Source organism: Bubalus kerabau, chromosome 13 (genome assembly GCF_029407905.1).
Source record: "Bubalus kerabau isolate K-KA32 ecotype Philippines breed swamp buffalo chromosome 13, PCC_UOA_SB_1v2, whole genome shotgun sequence".
NCBI lineage: Eukaryota > Metazoa > Chordata > Mammalia > Artiodactyla > Bovidae > Bubalus > Bubalus kerabau.
The window spans coordinates 2962217-2983788 of NC_073636.1; the positions used below are offsets into that span (position 1 = coordinate 2962217).

A 21572-nucleotide genomic window follows, 5' to 3' on the forward strand; every position below is an offset into this window, starting at 1 on the left:
ATCACCTCCCCTGGGCTGAGAGACACGCATACCCTCAGCTTGCAAAGAAAACCGCACTTCAAAGATTTAATACAAAAATACAAAATTCACTACTTACACTGAGTACAAACTGTTAGATAGCTTATCTTTATTACTTACTGACTAAATGTTAAAACATTCGTATGTTGAATATATTAGGTCTAATAAAATATATTATTAAAACGAATTTGACCCATTTTTTTTCTTTTTAAAATGTGTACCAAACTTATTAAAACAAAGAGTAAAGTGGGGTTACCAGAGGCTGGGGGATAGGAAAGTTATTTTTTAAGGACACAGACTTATAATTATTAGGTAAATAAATCTTGGAGATCTAATGGAATATACAGTAAATATAGACAACAAAGGGCTTCCTTTGTTGTCTACATTTATAATTATTAAAAAAATAATAATTATGTGACATGATAAAGGTAACTATAATATAATGGCAATCACATTACAATATATAAATTATCAAGTTAACTTGCTGTAACTCTTAAATTTGTACCATGTTATATGTTAAAAACATTTAAATAAAAATAAATATACAAAAATTAATAAAATGTGGCTACCAGGATATTTAAAATTACAATTGTGATTTGCTTTATAGTCCTATCAGACAGTGCTGAAGTTGAGATTTCTATGATGATCTGAGACCATTACTGCGGTTCTCAAAGCATGGTCCCCTTTGAAGAGAAGCAGCCACATGACTCGGGGACTGGTCAGATATACAATTACTCTGCTGCTTTCCAAGCCTACAGATGCAGCATCTCTGGGCGGGGCCCTTTCTCTCAGGATATCTTAACAAGCCCTCAGGGTATCTGAATTCTGTGATCGTCCTGTCCAGACATAGAGCTAGAAGCACACTTCACTAGTGCTTCTAAAGCCAAAGGAATAGGAATAAAATGACTGGAACCAGCAAAATCAATGTCTGCAAAGGGTTAGGTTTACTACGTTGTTAAGCAATTCAAAATACAGGCTTTCACATTGAAAATATATATGAATTTTGAAGCAAAATCAAGCCATTGTGCCATAGAAGAGGACTGCTTGTGGCAGGTGGGAAGAGGAGTGAGATAAATGGGCGTTCTGCCATTTTGAGTTAAAACGAAATTGAGGGACTTGGCCTTATAAGTGAGTATTGAGTATGATTCTAAACATTTGATTCTAAAACCACACTACTCCCTTTGTGGTAGACATCTTTAACTCCATTTCACAAGTGAGGAAATTGAGGCACAGCAAGATTAATTAGCTGTCTCAAGGCCACACCTGCCAGAGCTAGAGTGAATCAGGACACAGAGCCCAGGGGCCTTCAACCGTTTCCTTACCATTTGGCACAGATCTCAGACCTACCTTAGCTAGTCTGTTAAATGGGTATTTCCATGACAGTTATTCCTGGCTGCTGTTAAAATCATCTGCGGACACTTAAAACCACATTCCTGCCTGGACTCTACCACCTAGAAACTCAAAATTCACTGGTCTGCAGTGGGGGCTTTAAGAGCTCCGCAGGACACCATTTGACAGATGGTGGCAATCCAGCTGGGAGACAGGAGGTGGAAGGTGTGGGCTGTGGCTAACCTGAGGTTCTATAAGTTAGGCTTCTCCACCTGAGATGTGTGTAAGTTCCCTGGACCACCATCTTCAATGCAGCTTCTGATACAGGAGGCCTGGGTGGGGCCTGAAATACTGCAGTAGCGAGGTGGCGCTGCGGAGTGCAGGTGACACGGCTGGCCCGTGGACCTCACTTTAGTGCGCGGCAGTGCGCTGTCTAGCCGCCCTGACCCTTGTGAGGCGTTCCTGGCTCCCTAGAGAGTGTCTACTCTCCCAGCAGGCACTGGAGGAGAAGGCGGGATATTTTGCCCAGCTGCACACCAAGGTTAGAGACTCCTTGCGATCCCAGGCCTGATCCCTTTAGGTCTTTCCAAGGTCCAGCCTAGGATGAACACATGCAAGCAGAGTTGGAGTCCAGGAGACCTGGAGGAAGTTCAGCAGACTCCGGGAAGCTGAAAGGGGATCCACAGTGATGACCTAGAAACAGGAACCCCCTGAGGGATCCTCATCAGTTTAGCTGCCTTCTTACTTGAGCTCCGGCTCCCCCCTGGGTTTCTCACCTCCTTCCCACTCCATTCTGAATTGAGGGCAAGGGACTAGAACAGGGACCTGCAACCTTGCCCTCCTCAGGGGCCCGCAGCCTTGCTGGCATTGCTGGAGGGTCCGACCTTCCCAGAAGTGAGCATTGAGTGCTCGTTCCACACCCCCCGCTCCCCACCTTTCCACAGAATTCCTCCCGCGCCGGACTCTCAAACCGGGTCCCAGGTCTCCCTCCAAGGTTCCCAGAGACGAAGCTTAGACGGCCCCGGAATGGAGCCTCCTCCACCCCGGCTACACTGCGGCTTTGACCTGTGCCCCCAGCCAGGGCCCTTGTTGGGTGCTTGGAGACCGAGTCCTGTTCTCTGCAGTCTCGCGGACAAGGATGCGCCCGGCGAGGTGCGGGCGACGCAGAGGCCCACGGAGAGGAGGGGCCGCCCGGGACTCCGACAGCCGCCAGCGCTCACGGCCCCGCGGGTCTAGGGATCAGGGCCGCGGACCTGTGCGCGGAGCAGAAAACTGGAGGAGAGAGAGCTTCGTGTTGTGGGAGGAAGAGTATTGGGGAGCTTTCTCTAAGATATGTATGTCACACACACACACACACACACACATACACACACACACACACATATGGGCGCGCCTCTGCCTCCACCCCTCGCCCACGCCAGCCCCGCCACCCCAGGTTCCGGCCCATCAAGTCGGGAAATGAGCCGATCCATCAGCGGCTCGGAGGGCGCCGGCCTGAGGCGTGTCCCATCTGTGCACCTCCACAAAGTCACCCGGGGTTAAGCGTGCTATGGCGGTACCCGGGCTCCCAACCTCGGGTGACAAGTGTTGAGGCGGGGTGCTCGCAGTGGCTTCGGTGCTTTAGGCTTGAGTGGCCGAAGGCCCGTTTGCCTTGGCATGTAACTCCAGAGACTGTGGGCGAGGCAGTGCCTACCAGCTCCGTAAGACCTGATGTTTCCGTGAAAAGGAAAAAAGGGGGAGAGGAGAGAATGAGAAACACAAAGAACATCTTAGGATGGGGTTGATCTGGGCCTAGAAGGAGGTGGAAGTGCAGACAGAAGTGCCACCGAGGCTGCGGGGCCAGGAGACAGTCCCGGAGACAGATCTTAGGATCTGTCAGACAGAGGCCTGGGGCGCCCCAAGCGGGAGGGCTGGGGCGCCCACACGTTTGCTTTTGACTTAAAAAGTAACCATGGAGTCGCCATGGAAAAAATCCGAATGTTAGTGTTATTTTTAGGGCACTATTCGGGATTTAGTGTTATCCGAATTTTGTATTTAATGTCATTTTTATTTTAAAGGGAATCTGGGGAGGGTTCCCATGGTGTTTTTCAGGTGTGCGGGCCCCCAGCGTCCGCGTCTGGGCTTGTCACCGGAAAGAAGCAGCCGGCAGGTAGCCGGCTCCGCGTCTAAAGGAGCCTCGAAGGAGAGGCGGCGCCTGGTTTGTCCCTGGACTTTTTCCCCCAGTTGCGACCCAGGGTGGAGAACACCCTCCGCTGCCGCCCGCCCTCCCTCACCCCAGGCTGGAAAACAAAACCCTAAGCCTAATCTCACTGGCGGGGCCTCCAGCAGCTCCGGGAAGGGGTGACCTCCTCCTCCAGGCCCCAAACCTCACTTCGACCCAGGGACCTCAGCGGAGGATCCCGGTCCGTTAGCCACCTTCTCGGGGCCTGTCCCCGGGCCGGGACAACCCCACCCAGCTCCCAAGCCGCCACTCCGCCTCGGAGAAGCCGCTTTCCCCTGGGTGCTTGCTTCTTGAGCTCTTCCAGCCGCCGAGGCCTCTCCTCTCAGCAGAATCTCAAAACCCCGTGCACTCCCCAAAACGGACCAAGGACCGACCGACGCGCGGCGAGGATCGCTCAGTGCCCCTGGCCCCGACTTGGCCCTGGAAGCTGGAGCGCTGGGCCCCTCGAGGGCATCGCCCTCCGGTGCGGATGCCATCCTGGAGGATGAGAAAGGGAGAAAAAAAAAAAGCAAAGAAGAGACGCGAAGCCTCTGAGACCTGGCCTCCTGCCCCTCCTCTGTATAGCATCCCACCCCACCCTCGAGCCCCCGAGAGGCGAGCGGCCGCAGAGCGCCGAGGGGCTCGCCACACACCCTCCCCGCCCCCTCGGGGTCTGCCTAGGCTCCCCAGCAGGGGAAACTCGAGAAGCTGGCGCGGCGCCGGGGAACCCTCTGCCAGCACCTCCCTTCCTCCCTTTCCTAGTCCAACTCCCTGGACCCCGACACAAAAGAGCCCAGAGCTTCGCTCCAGCAGCCGAGGCCCGCACCTGCTCAAGCCCAGCACCCGCGGGATTGATCCTTCCTCCCCGGCTTCAGAGGGCGAGTGGACCCCACCTTCGTAAGCTTTCTCCCCTGCGTCTGCATCTGGAGCAGCTGCGTGAACGTCGGTGCAGTTCCGCCCGGGCGCCTGGCTCCGGCGTCTCTCCCGGGCTGAGGTCTTTGCGGACCGGGGTGCGGGCCACTGGGCGGCGGGCCGCCCGCGGCCGTCCCGTCGCTCGGGCAGAGTCAGCCAGGCCCAGCCTCGGAGCAACCCGGCCCGCGTGCTTCGAGGCCAGCCAAAGGTAACGCCGCGGGCCGCAGGCTGAGTCTAGATCCGCGACGGCTTCTTGCCCGTTGGGATAAAAAGCTTTAGTAATGGAATTCTGCAGCGGTTTTTTGTTTTCCTTTCCAATTAAGGTCGCTCATAGCAGTGAGGCATGCAGCCTTGAAAGGATCCTGTAGGAAAGGTGTGTTGGAGACAGAGATGAAGCCGTCCCGTCCAGAAAGTGCTGTTAGTGGAGGAATCGAGCGAGGCAAAGCTAACATTTTGCTGCCTAGATTCCCTTGCCAGTCAGTCGCCTTCCAGTACACTGAAGACTCTTTCCTTTGTTGGCTACCAGAATGTCTTGCACGGTTTCAAATCAAGAGCCATAGAGACATCCTAAACGTACAGCCTCAGAACACCCCGGGCACTCCAGGCTTCAGCTCTGAATCAGCAAAGCTTCCTTCCAAGCTCAGCTCTCACCTTTTTCCACAAGGGCAGTTAATATAAATTTTCCTTCGTTCCAACACATCTTCAAGTGAATATCAGATAAGTTCAAATAGAGAATGTAACGAGTAGTTAACTGGGAGTAAGAAACCCCTGTGATACATCATAAACTAGATTTTAAAGAATTGCATTATTTCAGAATTCAAACTACTGTAAACGAGCCACAGCTTGTCTAACCTTAAGCCTACTGGGATAGCTGTCAATATTTCTTGGAGAAAAACTTCTTAAAGGATTTTAACTACTTCAGTTGATTCTTGTCTTTCACAGAGAAATCCCAGGCCCCTCTGCCAGGAAAGCAGAGAGGACTGATTGTACTCAGTTGCCTAAAAATTTACAATGAAGCTAGTGGTAGCTTCAGAAACAGTGAAGTAATTACTGGCTCAAAAGATGAAAATCATTTCTTTGCTCTTGAACATTGAGCATTTCAGGAATAATTACCTGGCCTCACCATCTGCTTATTCATGTTTTTTTTTTTTTTTTTAAAGAGAGACTTTTGTGGCCTTCATTCTCTCATGTGTGAAGGCATTTATTCTAAATGAACTCATAAAGGGACATTTTCTAAGAATATTCCCAATGAAAAGGCTATTATTCTGGTGCCTTGTCTTCTCCACCACTTATCCTCATTGCAGAAATAGCTTTGTTTCTTTAAAGTAGCTGCAGGAGAGACCAATGACAGACAGAATGAGGGAAATTTCACCAAGATCATGCAAGCTGAGTGCTTCCAAGGGCTAAATTTAATTTTCTGATTCTTTCCACGTATTCTAGGCTTTGCCTATTTATGCACAAAATATTCTTATGTACACTTATTTTTCACTTCCTATCCCAAAAGGGTTTTTATCCTAGGGAGGGTCTCAAAGGTTGTCTAAGGCAGTGATTAAATTAAATGAAATAATTGTTCAGTGATAAGTTGAACACAAAAAAGGTTTTGGTAACTAGTAATTTTGGCTTAACAACTGTGTGCATCTTGTCCAGTTTAGTTAAATTACCCCTGCTTCTGTTATCCATTTGTGCTTCCTTATCTGCATGTGTGTGTCTGTGTGTGTGTGTGTGTCTGTGTGTGTGGTGAGAGGAGAGCATTGGTGGTGGTGGAAACTGCAGAGACAGAGTACATTTGCACATCTCACTATAAAGTAGACCAAAACATCTATAAGCCAAAGCTGCAACAAAGCTTTAGCTTTCCTCTTTGATTCTACAAATACAAGTCAATTGCTTGTGCAACCAAGTACCAAGAGATACACCTAATAATTTGAATATTTAATTTTATTTAGAATGTTTTGCATATTCCAGTCTTTTGCATATGGGTAAATTATCAAATAAAGAAGTTAAATAACAGTTATGTATCAATGCTATAAAACACTGTGGATTGGGGGCCTAATTTCTTCTTTATTGCAAATGATAAACATGGAAGAATGGAGAATTACATCTCTGCACTGACTCTCATGGTTAACTTATTTTCCTGCCATCTGCATTGCCCTTCTTTACCTTTTACCTTAGATCAATTTGTCCACTTCCATAAGATCTGCCTTCTTCAAGAGGCCTCCTTTGGTAGAACTGACCACCCCGAGATGGCTATCTTACTTTTTCTTTCCTTAAACATCTATGCACACATCATGCCAGGCAACCATATATCTTCATGTTTCTTATTTTCTTCCATCAAAACTAAAAGTTCTATACATGCAGGGGTCTTTTCTTCCACATCTATGAAACAGTAGTCACTCAGTGACATGCATGAGATTCACAAAGACTGAGTCAATAAGTAAATACGTGCACTGAAGAGCATCCTTTGTAGGACTTAGAGGATCTAGAAGAGATTTAATAGTCAATGCACTTGGGCGACGTGTACTGACTGCCAGCAGCATTGATGAAAACTGACACAGCTGCCATCCACATGCGTGTACATGTTTATGTTAGCCTCTTACTTGCTCTCCCATTCAAGAAAAGAAGAACGGACTGGATTCTAAAAATTTTTGTTACTATCTTAAAATATGGCTTAAATGGTAAGTCTTTCTTCTTTATTACCTCTTTGCTAATTTTAAAGAACTAGAGATTTTGAGGATGATTAGAAAGTAATAAATGTTGGTGAAAGTTGTAGGTACAATGATCCAACTCCTATTGCAACATAAGACTCACTACAGGTAGATGGATAACTTAATGGTATTTGTAAAGCTATGTTTAAGATTAAACACCTAAAGGGATTTTACTTTTTAACTTTTTGTTTTGTATTGTGGTGTAGCCAATTAACAATGCTGTGATAGTTTCAGGTGTACCGCAAAGGGACTCAGCCATACATATAATAGTATCCTTTCTCCCCTAAACTCCCCTTCCATCCAGACTGCCAACATCAAGCAGAGTTCCATGTGCTATACAGTAGGTCCTTGTTGCTCATCCATTTTAAATATAGCAGTGTGTACACGTCCATTCCAAACTCCCCAACTATAAAAGAATTTTAAATGAATTATGTTTTGAAAATGATTCTCCCAAGAAGAGGGATTAAAATTGCTTCCTGTTTTCTTTTAACTCATTCAAGTACTGGTTAACAAAGAGATCATTTATGTCAGGTATAGAAAGAAAACATTTTTCAAAGTAACTTCCATTTGACTTGTAAATCAGCTACAACAACTTAAGATTAATGACCAGTGCTACTTCCCATCTAATATTGTATTATTAAAGCAGATAATCATCAATTAATTCAACTGCTCTTGTAACATCTTATAACTGAAAACATCTGCAATAATGTGTAAGAGAGAAAGTATTCTAACTTTTACAGATATCTCTTATTCATGTATAATGGTATTTGTTTATCTTTGGGTTTCCAAAGTATCAAGGATGGTGCAAGTAGTGGTACTCAGTTACTGCTTATAATCTAAATTAATTTGTCTTTTGTTTTAAATGCTTTTGTAATCACTGTTCACTTGGCTAAACGGACAACCCCTGAGCTATTATCCTAATTTTTTAGATAAGGAACACTAAAATCTCTATAAGGTGATAAAAAATAAATACTGAATCTTGAGTGACTGAAATCTCTGTCTTTCCTCATTTCAGTACTGGAGGGAGAGAGGGAAAGAGAATATATAAATGCTTCATTATGTAATAGTCTCATTGCTTTCTAATTTTTGCAGTACTGCAGGAAAATGTATTTACTGACAGTTACTAACATGATAAATCATTAGGCATATATAACTTTTACAACTTCCATTCTCAACTGATAATAATTGACTTTGTATCAATCACAATTTTGCCTCAGTGATATATATATTCACTTATGTAAAGTTCTTGAGAAATATTTGGATGAAATATCAAAATACAGAGATAAAATAAAGATGTAAAATATAGTATAAACTTAAACATTACTTCATAATTTGAATTGCTCTTGATCTAATTATTGATATAGGAATAGGTTTGAAGCAATAATCGTGTAGACACTTTGTAGCAAGCATAATGTCAGAATATTATTATATGTAAAACACCAGTCTGTACCTTTCAGGAATATGAGTTAGAGATCTTAGGTTTTAGCTTGTTATTTGGTCATTGAATAAAGATTTTTTTAATGGAAATCAACATATTGTATACTTTGGAGTCAAAGTATTATACAAGGAAAAATGAAAATGATCCCTATGATGTTAAATCATGTGCTTTGTCTATTTTAATTTTACTGACCATATGACACTGAAGAAGGTCATTTAGTTTCTCTGAGTCTCAATTTTGGGGTATGTACAAAAATAATAAGGTGTATCTTCCTTTGCCTATCTTCTAAGATAGGCAGGAGAATCAAATTTGTAGGGAGGATCAAATTTGGCAATGCACATGAAAACACTTTGTACGATACTCCCTATTAAGACATTGTTAGTTTGCTTATTATTCATATTAATGAAATAGCCTTTAAGAAATACAATATTTGGAGATCACTATAATTAAGACAGTGTATCTCTAGCTGAAAGAGCTGATTCTGATTTATAGAGTAAAAATTTTAATTAAGCAAGCTACTGAAAATGTAAATATAGGAATTAACTCAGTAGTATTTGTTTTTCTGTCCCACTGAAGGCTGGAGAGTACTATCTCTGTGTGTGTGTGTTTATGTAACTGTGATTGTCCTAAAAGAACCTAAATAACCCTCACAAACTTCGAGTTCACTTACATTCCTCTTGGGAGAGTAGCCACCATATGGAGAGCAAGGATGTCTGACCCCAGCGTTCCAAGTCCTCATACAATCAAAGAACAGACTCACGGAAAATAAGCCGGAATAGATACACTGCACTGACTGACGACCTCCTTTGAGGAGGCGTTAATTTAACTTTAAACCCCGATCTCACTGAGAGCAGGGGAGAGAGGGGATGTCTCTAAAATGCAGGAGCTGTTGCCATAGCATTTTCCTTCTCTCTTCCTGCCTCCTCCTCCTCCCCCAAAGCAGCAACAAATGGTGCTCTACCGCTTTCTTTCAGGAACCGGATGCATTTTCTGAAGCCAGGACTCCAGTGGTGTGATGTCTTCACCACCTAATCACCGGTAGGGATATTGAAGAAGTCTGAGGTTGCTATTAAGTTTCTCAGGACAGAATCATCTTTGCGGATGCAACTGCAGCACAGGAAACAGGGAGAATCTGAGCCCTCCCAAGTCTCACTGGACCTCTGCATGAGCCCAGCCACCGTCACTTCTGCAACACAACCGAATTCTTTCAGCACTCGCAGAGTGCAGCTCCCTCGCCGCGCGATCCTGCCCTCCGCAGTGAGCGGACTCGCATCAGCCGGCTTGGGTACCGTCCACGCCGCGGCCGCCCGCGCACCGAGCTCTCGCCCGCCTCCTGCCCCCTCTCGCGGCCCCCGCCCCTCGCTCGCCCGGCTCACTCCAGCCGCTACTTGGAGGGATTCCCTCTCGGGCGGCCTCTGCAGCAGCACCCGCTGGCCTTATTCGCGGCTCCGGTAGCATGGATCTCCGCAGAAGAGCCCTTCTCGGCGTGGATGGACTTCGAGTTCTCCTGATGCTGTTCCGTGAGTAGCGTTTTGGGGACGGTCAGAGCAGGGCGCACTCTTTGCAGAGAACGGAAGGGGCACCGTACGGCAGGCAGGTAGCTTAAGGTCAAAACGTGGACCTAACGTTTTGCGGGTTGGTTCTCTTTGTGGGGGCGGGGGGTTGCGGAGGGCCTTCCCCTCGGTAGCAGGGAATTCCCCAGAGAGCCACACACCTGTATGGCAACCCCAGACATGGTGCTCACACGGGCCTGCTTCGTGGCTTAGAGCATTGGCGAGACACCTTTGTTTTAAAAGCCTAAAATGAGGAAAAAAGGCCAGTCGGATTACAAGTCAGTAAGGCTTTAAATGTTTTCTAATTTAATTTTATTATAAATCAACAGCAGTCGAATTTGTTGCCGCTGGGGCAGAGAAACGGCCCGCAGAGCGCATGGTAGCCGGCGAGGAACTTTGTCACCCCGAAGCCTGCGGACTGTGATGTCTCTCCACCTTGAGCCCCAGACGCGTGGGCTTGCTGAGCCCCGAACAGATAGGATTTGTTTTTTTCCGCAGATACAGTGACTCGAATCATGGCAGAACAAGAAGTGGAAAATCTCTCAGGCCTTTCCACTAACCCTGAAAAAGATATATTTGTGGTGCGGGAAAATGGGACGACGTGTCTCATGGCAGAGTTTGCAGCCAAATTTATTGTCCCTTATGATGTGTGGGCCAGCAATTACGTGGATGTAAGGCACTTTTTCCCTCCCGGCTTGTTCCTAGGGCTCCAGGGGCGAAGGGCACTCTCCCTCAAGACCCCGTGAAGACCTGGGTCGCCCGCCTTCCCCCCTAAGCCCTTCAGGCTCTCCTGAATGCTGCATGGGGGTTCCGGCTTGTAATGCCTTCTGCTCGCCCCGCCTGCTTGGAAAGTAACCTCCCCTCTCTCCGCTCCCCTAACGGCCGGCCGGGTCTGCACGCAGAGCATCTAACCGCATGTTCCCGGACCTGGGAGCGCGCGCGAAGGAGCGCCCAGGCGCGCCAGACCCGGAGTTTGGACCCGCCGCCCTTTACAGCCCCCACGGGGCCCCGCGTGCTGAGGGGGTTCGGGGCGTCTGTGTTCCCAGCTGATCACGGAGCAAGCGGATATCTCATTGACCCGAGGAGCCGAGGTGAAGGGCCACTGTGGCCACGACGAGTCGGAGCTGCAGGTGTTCTGGGTGGATCGCGCGTACGCACTCAAAATGCTGTTTCTAAAGGTAACTGTTAGCGAGGCTGGCGGAGCCCCTGCAGACTCCGGGTGCGGGTGGATAGGGGCCGCCCCTCTGTCTCCCAGGCCCTCTCTGCGCCGGCGGTTCACGAGCACCTCCTCCGCTCGGCAGGAAAGTCACAACACGTCTAAGGGACCCGAGGCAACGTGGAAGCTGAGCAAAGTCCAGTTTGTCTACGACTCCTCAGAGAAGACCCACTTTAAAGACGCAGTCAGTGGTGAGTAGAGGTCAGCAGGGCTGGAGAGGGACCCTGGGGAAAAGCAGACGCTGCTGGGATCACAGGTGTGGAAGCGGAATTCCTTAGGGTTTTGGAAACGCCCCAGGCTGGGTCTCGGGGATGGAGGAAGGGAGCGCGTCTGAGTCCTCTGGCCTTCAGGCCTGGGAGACGCGCCTCAAACTCGGGGCCTGAAGGCCTTCGCCCATCTCCTGACTCGGAATGAGACGCCTCCTGAGGGCCTGTCTGCCCGGGGGCTGCCTCAGGATAGTTTTCTCAAGATTTGTCCTTTAGAGGAACGCGGAGAAGGACTAAGGCTGTATTTTTATTTCCTTCTGCACCTCCTCCCCCTTTTTAAAATTCTTATGCGCTAAAACTCCAAGGGGGCAGTTATGACTTTCATTTTGGGTCAGAATTTGATGGCCTTTCAGATCTTTCGGCCCGTGGCTCAGGCCTCACCACATCTTCAGTCAACTGCAGATACCCCGGAGTGGATTCTGAACCGTGTCCTAAATGTATTACTTTTTTCATGCCCATCACTACAACAGTTCACCCAGATCCTCCAAAAATATCGTGGCAAGGAACATCCAAGCTCCAAATAATAATATTGGCATCTTCAGGCACCATCCAAGATCACATTGAAATTTATATATTTATTTTGTAGATTATCTGATCTACTAATAATGAAGCCATCCATCACCTGGGCACCTGAGTTAGGACAAGATTTTTACTGAATACATACAAAAATACATATGTCATCTCTTCCATTTCACCCTTTATCAATCCAGTAAAAAGGGCAATTTCATCTCTTTATCAAAGTTTATGTTCAAATATTTCCCACAGTTAAATTAGACTGAAGAAAGAAAAATCTTAATCCTGGGAAGGAGAGAAGGGAGGGTGGCAGGCTTCCAGAGATTATGTATCTGTACAGGGGCATCAGCCCAGAGCACTAGCAGCCACTGTGCTTTGCTGAGAAAGATATTTTATTTTTTGCAGAGCAGTGTGAGATGTAGAAAACCAAGTCACTGTTCTTTGCATATTTTTGGAATCTCTGTTAGATTTATATAATTAAAAAGGGTTGGAGATTTAGGTATCACTCCCTGCTTCCAAAAAGAATTTCTAGATTACTGTTTAAGGAGCCCATGCTCATGAAAGGACAGGGGCATTCACGTTTGCAGAGTCTTAGCCAGACAGAGTAACAGGGCATGTCAGCAAGTGGGCTAAGAGGCAAGAGCCAGCTGTCGGGATCACCACGAGGAGGATTCTGCTAGCCACAGGCGCCTGACCATTGCTTTGGACCCTTCCTGCAGCTGGGAAGCACACAGCCAACTCGCATCACCTCTCTGCCTTGGTCACCCCAGCCGGGAAGTCCTATGAATGTCAAGCTCAGCAGACCATCTCACTAGCCTCCAGCGACCCGCAGAAGACAGTCACCATGATCCTGTCCGCGGTCCACATCCAGCCCTTTGACATCATCTCTGACTTTGTCTTCAGTGAAGGTAGGTGGGTGGGGAGTCCGGGGGAAGGCGAGGTTGACTCAGGCTGGAGACGGAAGGTGACCTGCAGGGCGCCAGGCTGCTACCCTTGGGTTGTCTCTAGGGTCGCATGGCTCTGCCTCCCTCTGCAACGCTTCTTAAAGACTACAGGAAGCCGACTGAAAAAATGGCTCTTCCTGCTCTTTCTTTCTCCTTCATGTCCTTCTTTTCCTCTCTCCTTCTCCCTCTGTTCCTTTTCTCCTCCCTCCCAATTTCCCTTATTTTTTTCCATTGTTTTCTTTCTCCCCTCCTTTGGCAAAAGAGGAGACTGGATAGGAAGACAGTCAGTTGGAAAAAAGCCTAGAATTTGATGCAAGTTTCCCAAGGAAAAGGCAGCTGAAAATTCCAAGCAGTTATCTAGAGAGCCGTGGATTGGAGAAAGGTCTTTGCTTGTATGGGTCTCAGTATCTTCATGGTCTCTAGACACATCCAGCCCTAGGTTCTACCACTGTATCTAAGTTTTGTGTGAGCAAAATTCAATAGGTGTGTGTGTGTGTGCGCACGTGTGCATGTGCACATGCGCAGGTTACACAGAGAGACTCATGAAGATGTGCCTCTGTCCAGCATTCATATTTACAGGGAGGGACACCAGAGAGGCCCCAAGGAGGGAAGGGTCCCTGATCTTCTCCCTCTGAGGAGTGCAAAAAGCTGCTTCTCAGTCTGTTCCAGCCCTGATAGGAGATCAGGCAGGATCTAGTAGAGGCGTGTTTAGAGGATCCACATTCTCTTGGTTTTCTGCATCCCAGCAGAAGTAGGGGAGCTCACATTCTGCAATTTGCCCAAACCTAGCAACAATTTACACTGGACAAGCACAGGGAAAGTGAATTCCTCTAGTCACTTGTTTGCTCTCTCTGTGTTGTCTAGAAGGGGCTTCCCAGGTAGGTCAGGGTAAAGAATCCACCTGCCAATGCAGGAGACTCAGGTTAGATCCCTGGGTCGGGAAGATGCCCCGGAGAAGGAAATGGCAAGCTATACCAGTATTGCCTGTGAAATTCCATGGACAGAGGAGCCTGGCGGGCGATAGTCCATGGGGTCACAAAGGAGCTGGACACGACTGAGTGACTAAGCAACAACAATTGTCTAGAGGAGGTTGTTAGAGACAGTTCGATATTCTCATTTATTCTTTGTGGTTAATAAATTAGATTTTGGTTGCTTTATGGATGCTCACCTTTGGGCTGGGGATCCCCAGGGGAATTCCACCATTTTTTTTTAATTTTATTTTATTTTTAAACTTTACATAACTGTATTAGTTTTGCCAAATATCAAAATGAATCCGCCACAGGTAAATTCCACCGTTTAAATGTGTAGAATATTGGGGAATCCCCCTCTGGTCACACGCAAATCATTAAAGAATTCCCAAGGTGTCCAGCTTTCATCAACTATCCCTCTCCAAGTACACAGAATAGAATCCCTCCCCACAAGATTATTCAGAAGGCATTTGGGAATTCCTCAAACTCTCCTTGAGGGAAAGGCCTCCTTCTTTCTCGTGTTCATATTTTTTAGCACCTAGTACAGTGCTTGGCACGCTGCAGATGCCCTGTGAACTTTGGCTGAATCGACATTCCGAAGCTGTGGACTCAGCTAATGTGCGTGTGCATGTGCCTAGTCCCTCAGTCGTGTCCGACTCTCTGTGACCCCCTGGATGGAGCCCACCAGGCTCCTCTGTCCATGGGGATTCTCCAGGCAAGAATACTGGAGTGGGTTGCCATGCCCTCCTCCAGGGCATCTTTCCCACCCAGGGACTGAACCTGCATCTCTAACGTCTCCTGCTTTGGCAGGCGGGTTCTTTACCACCAGTGCCACCTGGGAAGCTCCAGGCTCAACTAATAGAGAGCTGCAAATGCGTCAGTGCTAAAAAATCAGCATTTAATAGATTTAGAACAGCGGTGCCGCACTCACCTGTTATGTGGAGTATGGGCTCTTCCGTCTTAATGTGTTTTCTACAAAATTGAAACTAAATGTCAAGATGTTAACCCTCAAAAACACTGTTGGTTATGAAGGTATTTATAAAATGGAAGTGTCTTTCTTAAACTCAAAATATTAAATATAATGAAAAGCAATTGGACTTAATTGGTGACCAGCAATTCATTTTGAAAATATTGGATCATGGAGTCCCCAGAGTCCCTGCAGTAGATGCTTTTGAGTTTATGTGTATACTTTCAGTAGCCTCTAATTGCTCTTTGTGTTTCCCTGGTCTGCTGTTTTTAGGCACTTCTTCACATCTTTGTACCCCTGGTGCTATAATTGCTGTTTTTACTGTTTCTTTACATCTCACCCCAACCCACTATGGGTTATTTCTAAATTGTTGCTTATAGTCATTTATGAATGGAGAAATCAGATCTCACGGATGTTAAAATTGTGTACAAAATAAGAGTAAATGGGTACCAAATAAGGATCAGGGCTACTTTCCTAAAAATCAGTGATTATTTTAACATAGACTTAATGATCTCTGTGTACAAAAAGCAATTTTAATCCAATTCCAGGGTCTAAATGGATAGTCTTAGAGAGTTTGTAAAGATGTGTAACTTCCTAAATGCAGATATATTCAGCACAGGCAAATTGGACTTGTCCCACCAAGGCTTTTCTGGGTAATAATCAGGATGTTGCCTCCTGTATGGTGCCCTGGGGCTCAGGCCTTGACGTTCCTGGGAGGAGGCAGGCCTCCTTTAGTCACTCATTGGATCGGTGTGCTTTGGTGTGGCCGCGCTTCTTTTGTTCCCGGCTCCTTCTGTCTGTGCCTCTCAGCACCTGCCCTCAGTATGTTTTGTAAGAGGTTATTTTACTTGTTTTAGTGGAATCTGAAAGATTGCTTTTGGAGTGCCTTTTCAGAAGCCGACACTTGGCTCCCACTCCCCAGAATAGAAGGAGGCTCTGGATGTCTGGTTGATGCCTGTGCGGGTGTGAGTTGGGGCTGCCTGCGTTCCAGTGGGGTGGTGGTGTCTGGTCACAAGTCTGACACCCCCTGCAGGGCTGTGTACATGGCTTCTGGCATGTGCATGCAGGATCCGCCGCATGAGGGCGTCAGGTGAAAAGTCCGTTCCCTGGCGCCTGACCTAGTCTCCCACCTGCCTCCTTCATAGATTCTGAGAAAAACGAGGATGGCTCAGTGAAACGGGTTAGTGGGCACGCACACAGCACTCACAGAGCCGTTCAAGTGGGGCTGACATCTTTATCACACAGACCCCTTTAGGGCGTTGAACTTGGCTGCTGTACTGATCCCGGGTGCGTCTTGTAGCCCCGCCGGCGCCGTCTGCACCGTTTGCAGCTCTGGCAATCTTTTATCCGCGGTCTGGAGGCCGGGCTGATGACGCCCGGGTGATGCTGCTGGTCCACAGCAAACTAACTGTAGGCGCCCCGGCGGCGGGGGGATTTTGAGCCGATTAAGGAAAATGATATGACGATAAGAGGCAGTAACGCGCACGCTTCCTGGGGGTCATTTGGGCACGGTTGTGTAGGGAAAGCCCCCCACAGCAATGGGACCATCCCGAGGAAGGTCTCTGGGGGCCGCTATCCTGGTGATGGGGAGCGGGGTGTGAGGGGGGCTTAGTGTCTGGGTGATGTCCCCTGACAGCATGGGGAGGGGTCCTGGGGTCGCAGAGCTCTGGGGGCAGCAGAGCTCAGGGCTTTATCTGTCTCGTCAGTACCCACTGTAACAGCTGTTGGGTGAGGTTTGTATCCAAAGCAGATAGGCCCTAAATGACTAGACATTCAGGCCATTTTGTTTAGATGGTTTTTTAGATATTTACATGTTTAGTTGTTTAGACGGTTTTTTAAATAAGTGAATGTGTCAACATTTGAGTTTGGCACAGGCGGGCTTTTGAGTTAATAGGTCTCAGCCTGCAGTGCAAATGTAACCCACCAAGGGGCCAATCTGTATAGGCTGGTTTCTTTCTATACAGCATACCCTTGGTGTGGCGACGCTCAGTCTGCAGTTCAGGGCAGCTCGTGTGTCCCCGCTGTGTGGGGCCCCTTGTCTTTCCCCAGTTCGTTCCTGGTGGTGGGGCCCTTTGAGGTTCAGGAGACTTCTGTGATGGGGGTGGTGCCTCCCCAAGAGGGAGCAGAGCAGACTGAGTATTTCAGTGGCTTGAGTTAAAGGCAGCTCTCATGCGTAATGACAGAAGAAATGTAATGGGACAAGGTGTCTCTGTGCCCCTTGTGAAATGTGCAGGTTTGATGGGCATTTATGTCACCACATATACACTGCTGCTGTTTAGTCGTGTCTGACTCTTTGCAACCCCATGGAGGTCTCCACCAGGCTCCTCTGTCCATGGGATTTCCCAGGCAAGAATACTGGAGCAGGTTGCCATTTCCGGGGCCTCCTTAATTCTCAAGGGGAGACACAGACAGAGAGACCTGTGAAGGATGGACTGAGGCCCCCATTTAAGTGGAGAAACTGAGGCTCAGGGAGGTGAAGTAACCAGCCAGGGCTGTGCTCTGGTGGCTGCCAGCATTGTGACCGGAGCCTGTCTTAGGGTATCAGATCCTGTACTCTTAGCATCTTCAAGTCTCTCAGCTGCTCCCACTGAGAAACTGTACCAAACACGTGAAAGCAGGGGCCACCTTCAGAAAGGTGGTCAGGTGCCCTGAATTCCTGAGCTCTTTATCATTGTTGCTAACAGTGTGATTGGGAGATACCACTTGATCTGCACTTTATCCAGAACTCTGGGAAAATCAATCTGTATTTTATTGAAAATGAATGTACACCACCTCCAGCAGAGTGCCGCAAGGCTGGCTGCCGTGCTGCAAACCAGGGAAGGGTGTGTTGATGCTGATCCAAAGCATTGCATATGCCTGTGGTTGACCTGGGGCCTCCCAGCCAGGAAAATACCGCCTGAGTAACTGAGCCTTCTCAGGGCCTCCTGGAGAAGCATCCAGAGAGAGACAGTCCTGTTATTAACACTGCAGAGAGCTATGTCCAGGGCTGGAATACAGAGACCCAGTGCAGGGCCATGTCACCAGCCAGTCACAGAAAACTGCGTTCTTGCTACTGTCCTGAAGCCTAGTGTTTTAGGTGGGGTTCCCCAAGAAACAATCCTCCATAGGATTTAAGGGCAGGTAGCTACCTACCCTTAGGTAGAATTAGTTAGGGTTAGAAACACCTAACCCTATTTAGTTGTTTCTAAAAAGCGTTGCTCAGGGAGTGGAAAAGTGAGGTGGGAAAGCTAGCAGCTAGTGCAGGTGTGTCGGAGAAGGCAATGGCACCCCACTCCAGTACTCTTGCCTGGAAAATCCCATGGGCGGAGGAGACTGGTGGGCTTCAGTCCATGGGGTCGCTAAGGGTCAGACAGGACTGAGCGACTTCACTTTCACTTTTCACTTTCATGCATTGGAGAAGGAAATGGCAACCCACTCCAGTGTTTTTGCCTGGAGAATCCCAGGGACGGGGGAGCCTGGTGGGCTGCCGTCTATGGGGTTGCACAGAGTCGGACACGACTGAAGCGACAGCAGCAGCAGCAGTGCAGGTGTGTAAGTGAGCAGGTCGCCCTGGTGAGCACTGGGGCTCACCCTGATGGAGATCCTGGGAAAGAGTGTGAGTTACCGGCCAACGGCCATCTGCCTCTGATGGCTCTCCGGGCCGTCTAACCTGCCCTGGGGTTAGAGTCCATGGGAATGGATGGGAATGGTGACTGCCAAGGGCCTAAGACCCTGTCCATGTGTGCTGCGACTCGTTCCGGGGTGTAGGAACCCTCCCCGTTCTGGTGGAGCTCACAGGTAGCGGGAAAGAGTTTATGCAGCTCTTCCTGTGCACGCTGTCCCTGGCACACAGCAGCTTCCGTCAGTTAACTGCTTTTCTTATTTACTGTTGTGCTTACATCTTGCTGAGAGTATCTGCTTATCTCCAACCAAAGATCTCCAAAGCCCACTCATCTTAGCACTTTCTCAGTACACAAAATACATTTTGCTGAAGTTACAGGAGTCTTGAGCCAGCCCAGAGGAAATACGGAAAGAGGAGCAAGCCTGTTCCTTTTGCTGCCCCGTCAGACGGCAGGGCATGCACAGCCGGTGTCCCTGCCCACTTTCTGCAGCGGGAGGGCCCCGTGGCACCAGCAGAGCTGAGCAGTCCGCTTGCCCGTCTCCATGCTGCCTGTTTGGAGACAGTGAAGAGTCCTTACACTTTTGCTCATCTCAGGGAGTAAGGACAGCTTGAAAATGCTGTGGTCATCAGACAAAACAGAATAAATCTGACATCTGGAAGCACACCCTAAGATGCATCAGGATTGCAATGGTGGCCCCAGGGTTGCGGCTGAGGGCACCTGAGCTGGCACCTGGCGGCCGCCCGCCACACCTCTTCTGTCTGATCTGGCTACATCTAGTTCTTTCCAGTGACTGCTCTGGCGGTTGCTTTTTTCCGGTCATAGACCCTGGGCCTCCGTTTTGTGTTCTCTAGAACCGTGAGTACAGCCAAGGTAAAGGTGTGAGGGAGCCCGAGATCTGTGGAGGCAGAGAGTCAGGGGTCTCTGAGCGCCCAAGGCTGGATGCTGAGCTGGGCTAAGCCAAGGGATGCTTTTCTCCCAGGCAGGGGTCGAGGGCAGCCATCCTCCGTGGTTATATAACCTGTGGGTTAACTCATCAGTTTACTGCACAGGATCTTAACCCTGGTGTCTGTAGGGTTTGTGGATAGAGTTCATGGGGGGGTCTGTAAATTTCAAAGGGAAACACTTCTATCTTTATTTTCACTGATTTCTAATTAATATTTAACATTTCCTTCGATTATAAATAAAGGTAACAACCCACAGTAGTATTAGTCATACCCATGACTTTGTCACTAGCAGAAATCATAGACATTTTCTTTCCACATTTTGTGCAGATCTTGCGAAGTAATAATTACGCTTCTCACTGCTTTGCAATCAAAGCCAGCCTACATGTATGCTAATAAATACATATATAACTGTCCCTTGAATTATTTTAAAATACTCTAATAGCAGACTTCAGTGTAGTCCATTTTCTGTGTAATCTTATGTTTTTCATTTTATGCATTTATAAGCGTATTTCTGAGAAGGGAAGATGGTTTCTTCATACTGATACCAAAAAGAGGATAACTCTGCTTTAGTGGGTCATGACCAGCACTACTCTATTTATTTTTAATTGTACTCACGGCTACTATTTGTCACAATGATGTAGTAAGGATACACAGCTGGATCACAAGGGAAGAAGGCACAGTGGCTTCCGGAGGAATCTGTGTGCAAGTTTCCTCGTGGTGCAGCGTGCAGACTCCAGGGTGCCCAGACTTCACTGGTTGTGGCTCATGGGCTTTAGTTACCCAAGGGATGTGGAATCTTCCCAGAGCAGGGACTGAACCCAGTGTTCCTTGCATTGCAAAGTGGATCCTTATCCACGGGACCACCAGGGAAGTCCTGGATATTTTAATAACCTAGGCTAGGAATCCAATAACTTGAGTGTTGTCCTATTTAATTGATAAGTTTTTATTTTACACTGTATAGAAATATTAAGGGGTTAAGTCTTAGAGTTGGTTGGGAAATACTGTTTCTGAAGAAAATATCTCCCTGAAGTTTCCTTGAGAAATCTTTTTCTGGGAGGGGGATGGATATAATTGCTTTACAGTGTTGCACTAGTTTCTGTTGTACAACAGTGTGAATCAGCTATGTAGTATATACATATCTCCTCCCTTTTCTTGAGAAATCTTTTCATCTCTATCTGCCTTTTGGTTTTCTTCAGTTCAGTTCAGTTCAGTCACTCAGTCATGTCTGACTCTTTGCAACCCCATGAATCACAGCACGCCAGGCCTCCCTGTCCATCACCAACTCCCGGAGTTCACTCAAACTCACGTCCATTGAGTCAGTGATGCCATCCAGCCATCTCATCCTTTGTCATCCCCTTCTCCTCCAGCCCCCAATTCCTCCCAGCATCAGAGTCTTGGTTTTCTTAAGCGGACTTAATTAATCATAATTCAGAATATTTTGGTAGGAATTAATCATAATTCAAGATCTTTTGGTAGGAGCTCATTGCCTTTCTTTTTCTTTCACATTTCAGAGCATAAATGCCCAGTGGATGAGCGGGAGCAGCTGGAGGAAACCTTGCCGCTGATTTTGGGGCTCATCTTGGGCCTCGTCATTGTGGTCACGCTGGTGATTTACCACATCCACCACAAGATGACTGCCAACCAGGTCCAGATCCCTAGGGACCGGTCCCAATATAAGCACATGGGCTAGAGGCCGCTGGGCAGACAGCCCCCAGCCGCCGCACCCCCGGCCCTGGCTGGATCAGGCAGAGAAACCACAGCACTTCGCACTTGCACATGGGATACACCAACACAGCTCCAGTCAAACAGACTTGGGTACGCAAGGCTTGCTTGGCCTGCATCCATGCTTAAACAGGGATGGGGGGATTCGTTTGGATTTATGGGGTGAATGACATAGCCCTTCCAGGCTGAGAAGTGGGAGGGGTGGGGTCAGCCAGCTTTCACGCTCGTGGTGGCTTGGCTTTGACTCTCCAAGGAGCAACGCATACAACTCGGAGGAA

General features: G+C 47.9%; 1 protein-coding gene and 1 long non-coding RNA gene across 3 annotated transcripts; one reads left to right on the forward strand and one right to left on the reverse strand.

The window, feature by feature from the left end:
- Positions 1–1098: 1098 nt before the first annotated feature.
- Positions 1099–2958, reverse strand: LOC129626185 (uncharacterized). Its single transcript, XR_008701805.1, has 3 exons — positions 2907–2958; positions 2282–2619; positions 1099–2015 (listed from the first exon to the last, which is right to left on the reverse strand). It is a non-coding gene; the product is annotated as an uncharacterized LOC129626185 (long non-coding RNA).
- Positions 2959–10055: 7097 nt separating this feature from the next.
- Positions 10056–21262, forward strand: LAMP5 (lysosomal associated membrane protein family member 5). 2 transcript variants are annotated; one of them, XM_055545380.1, is made up of 6 exons: positions 10056–10119; positions 10651–10823; positions 11199–11330; positions 11454–11559; positions 12867–13055; positions 21084–21262. In XM_055545380.1, the coding sequence occupies exons 1-6, from the start codon at positions 10056–10058 to the stop codon at positions 21260–21262; spliced, it is 843 nt and encodes a 280-aa protein (XP_055401355.1). The 2 variants fall into 2 exon arrangements, with proteins under 2 accessions (XP_055401355.1, XP_055401356.1); XM_055545381.1 differs by lacking the exon at positions 11199–11330.
- Positions 21263–21572: the final 310 nt, after the last annotated feature.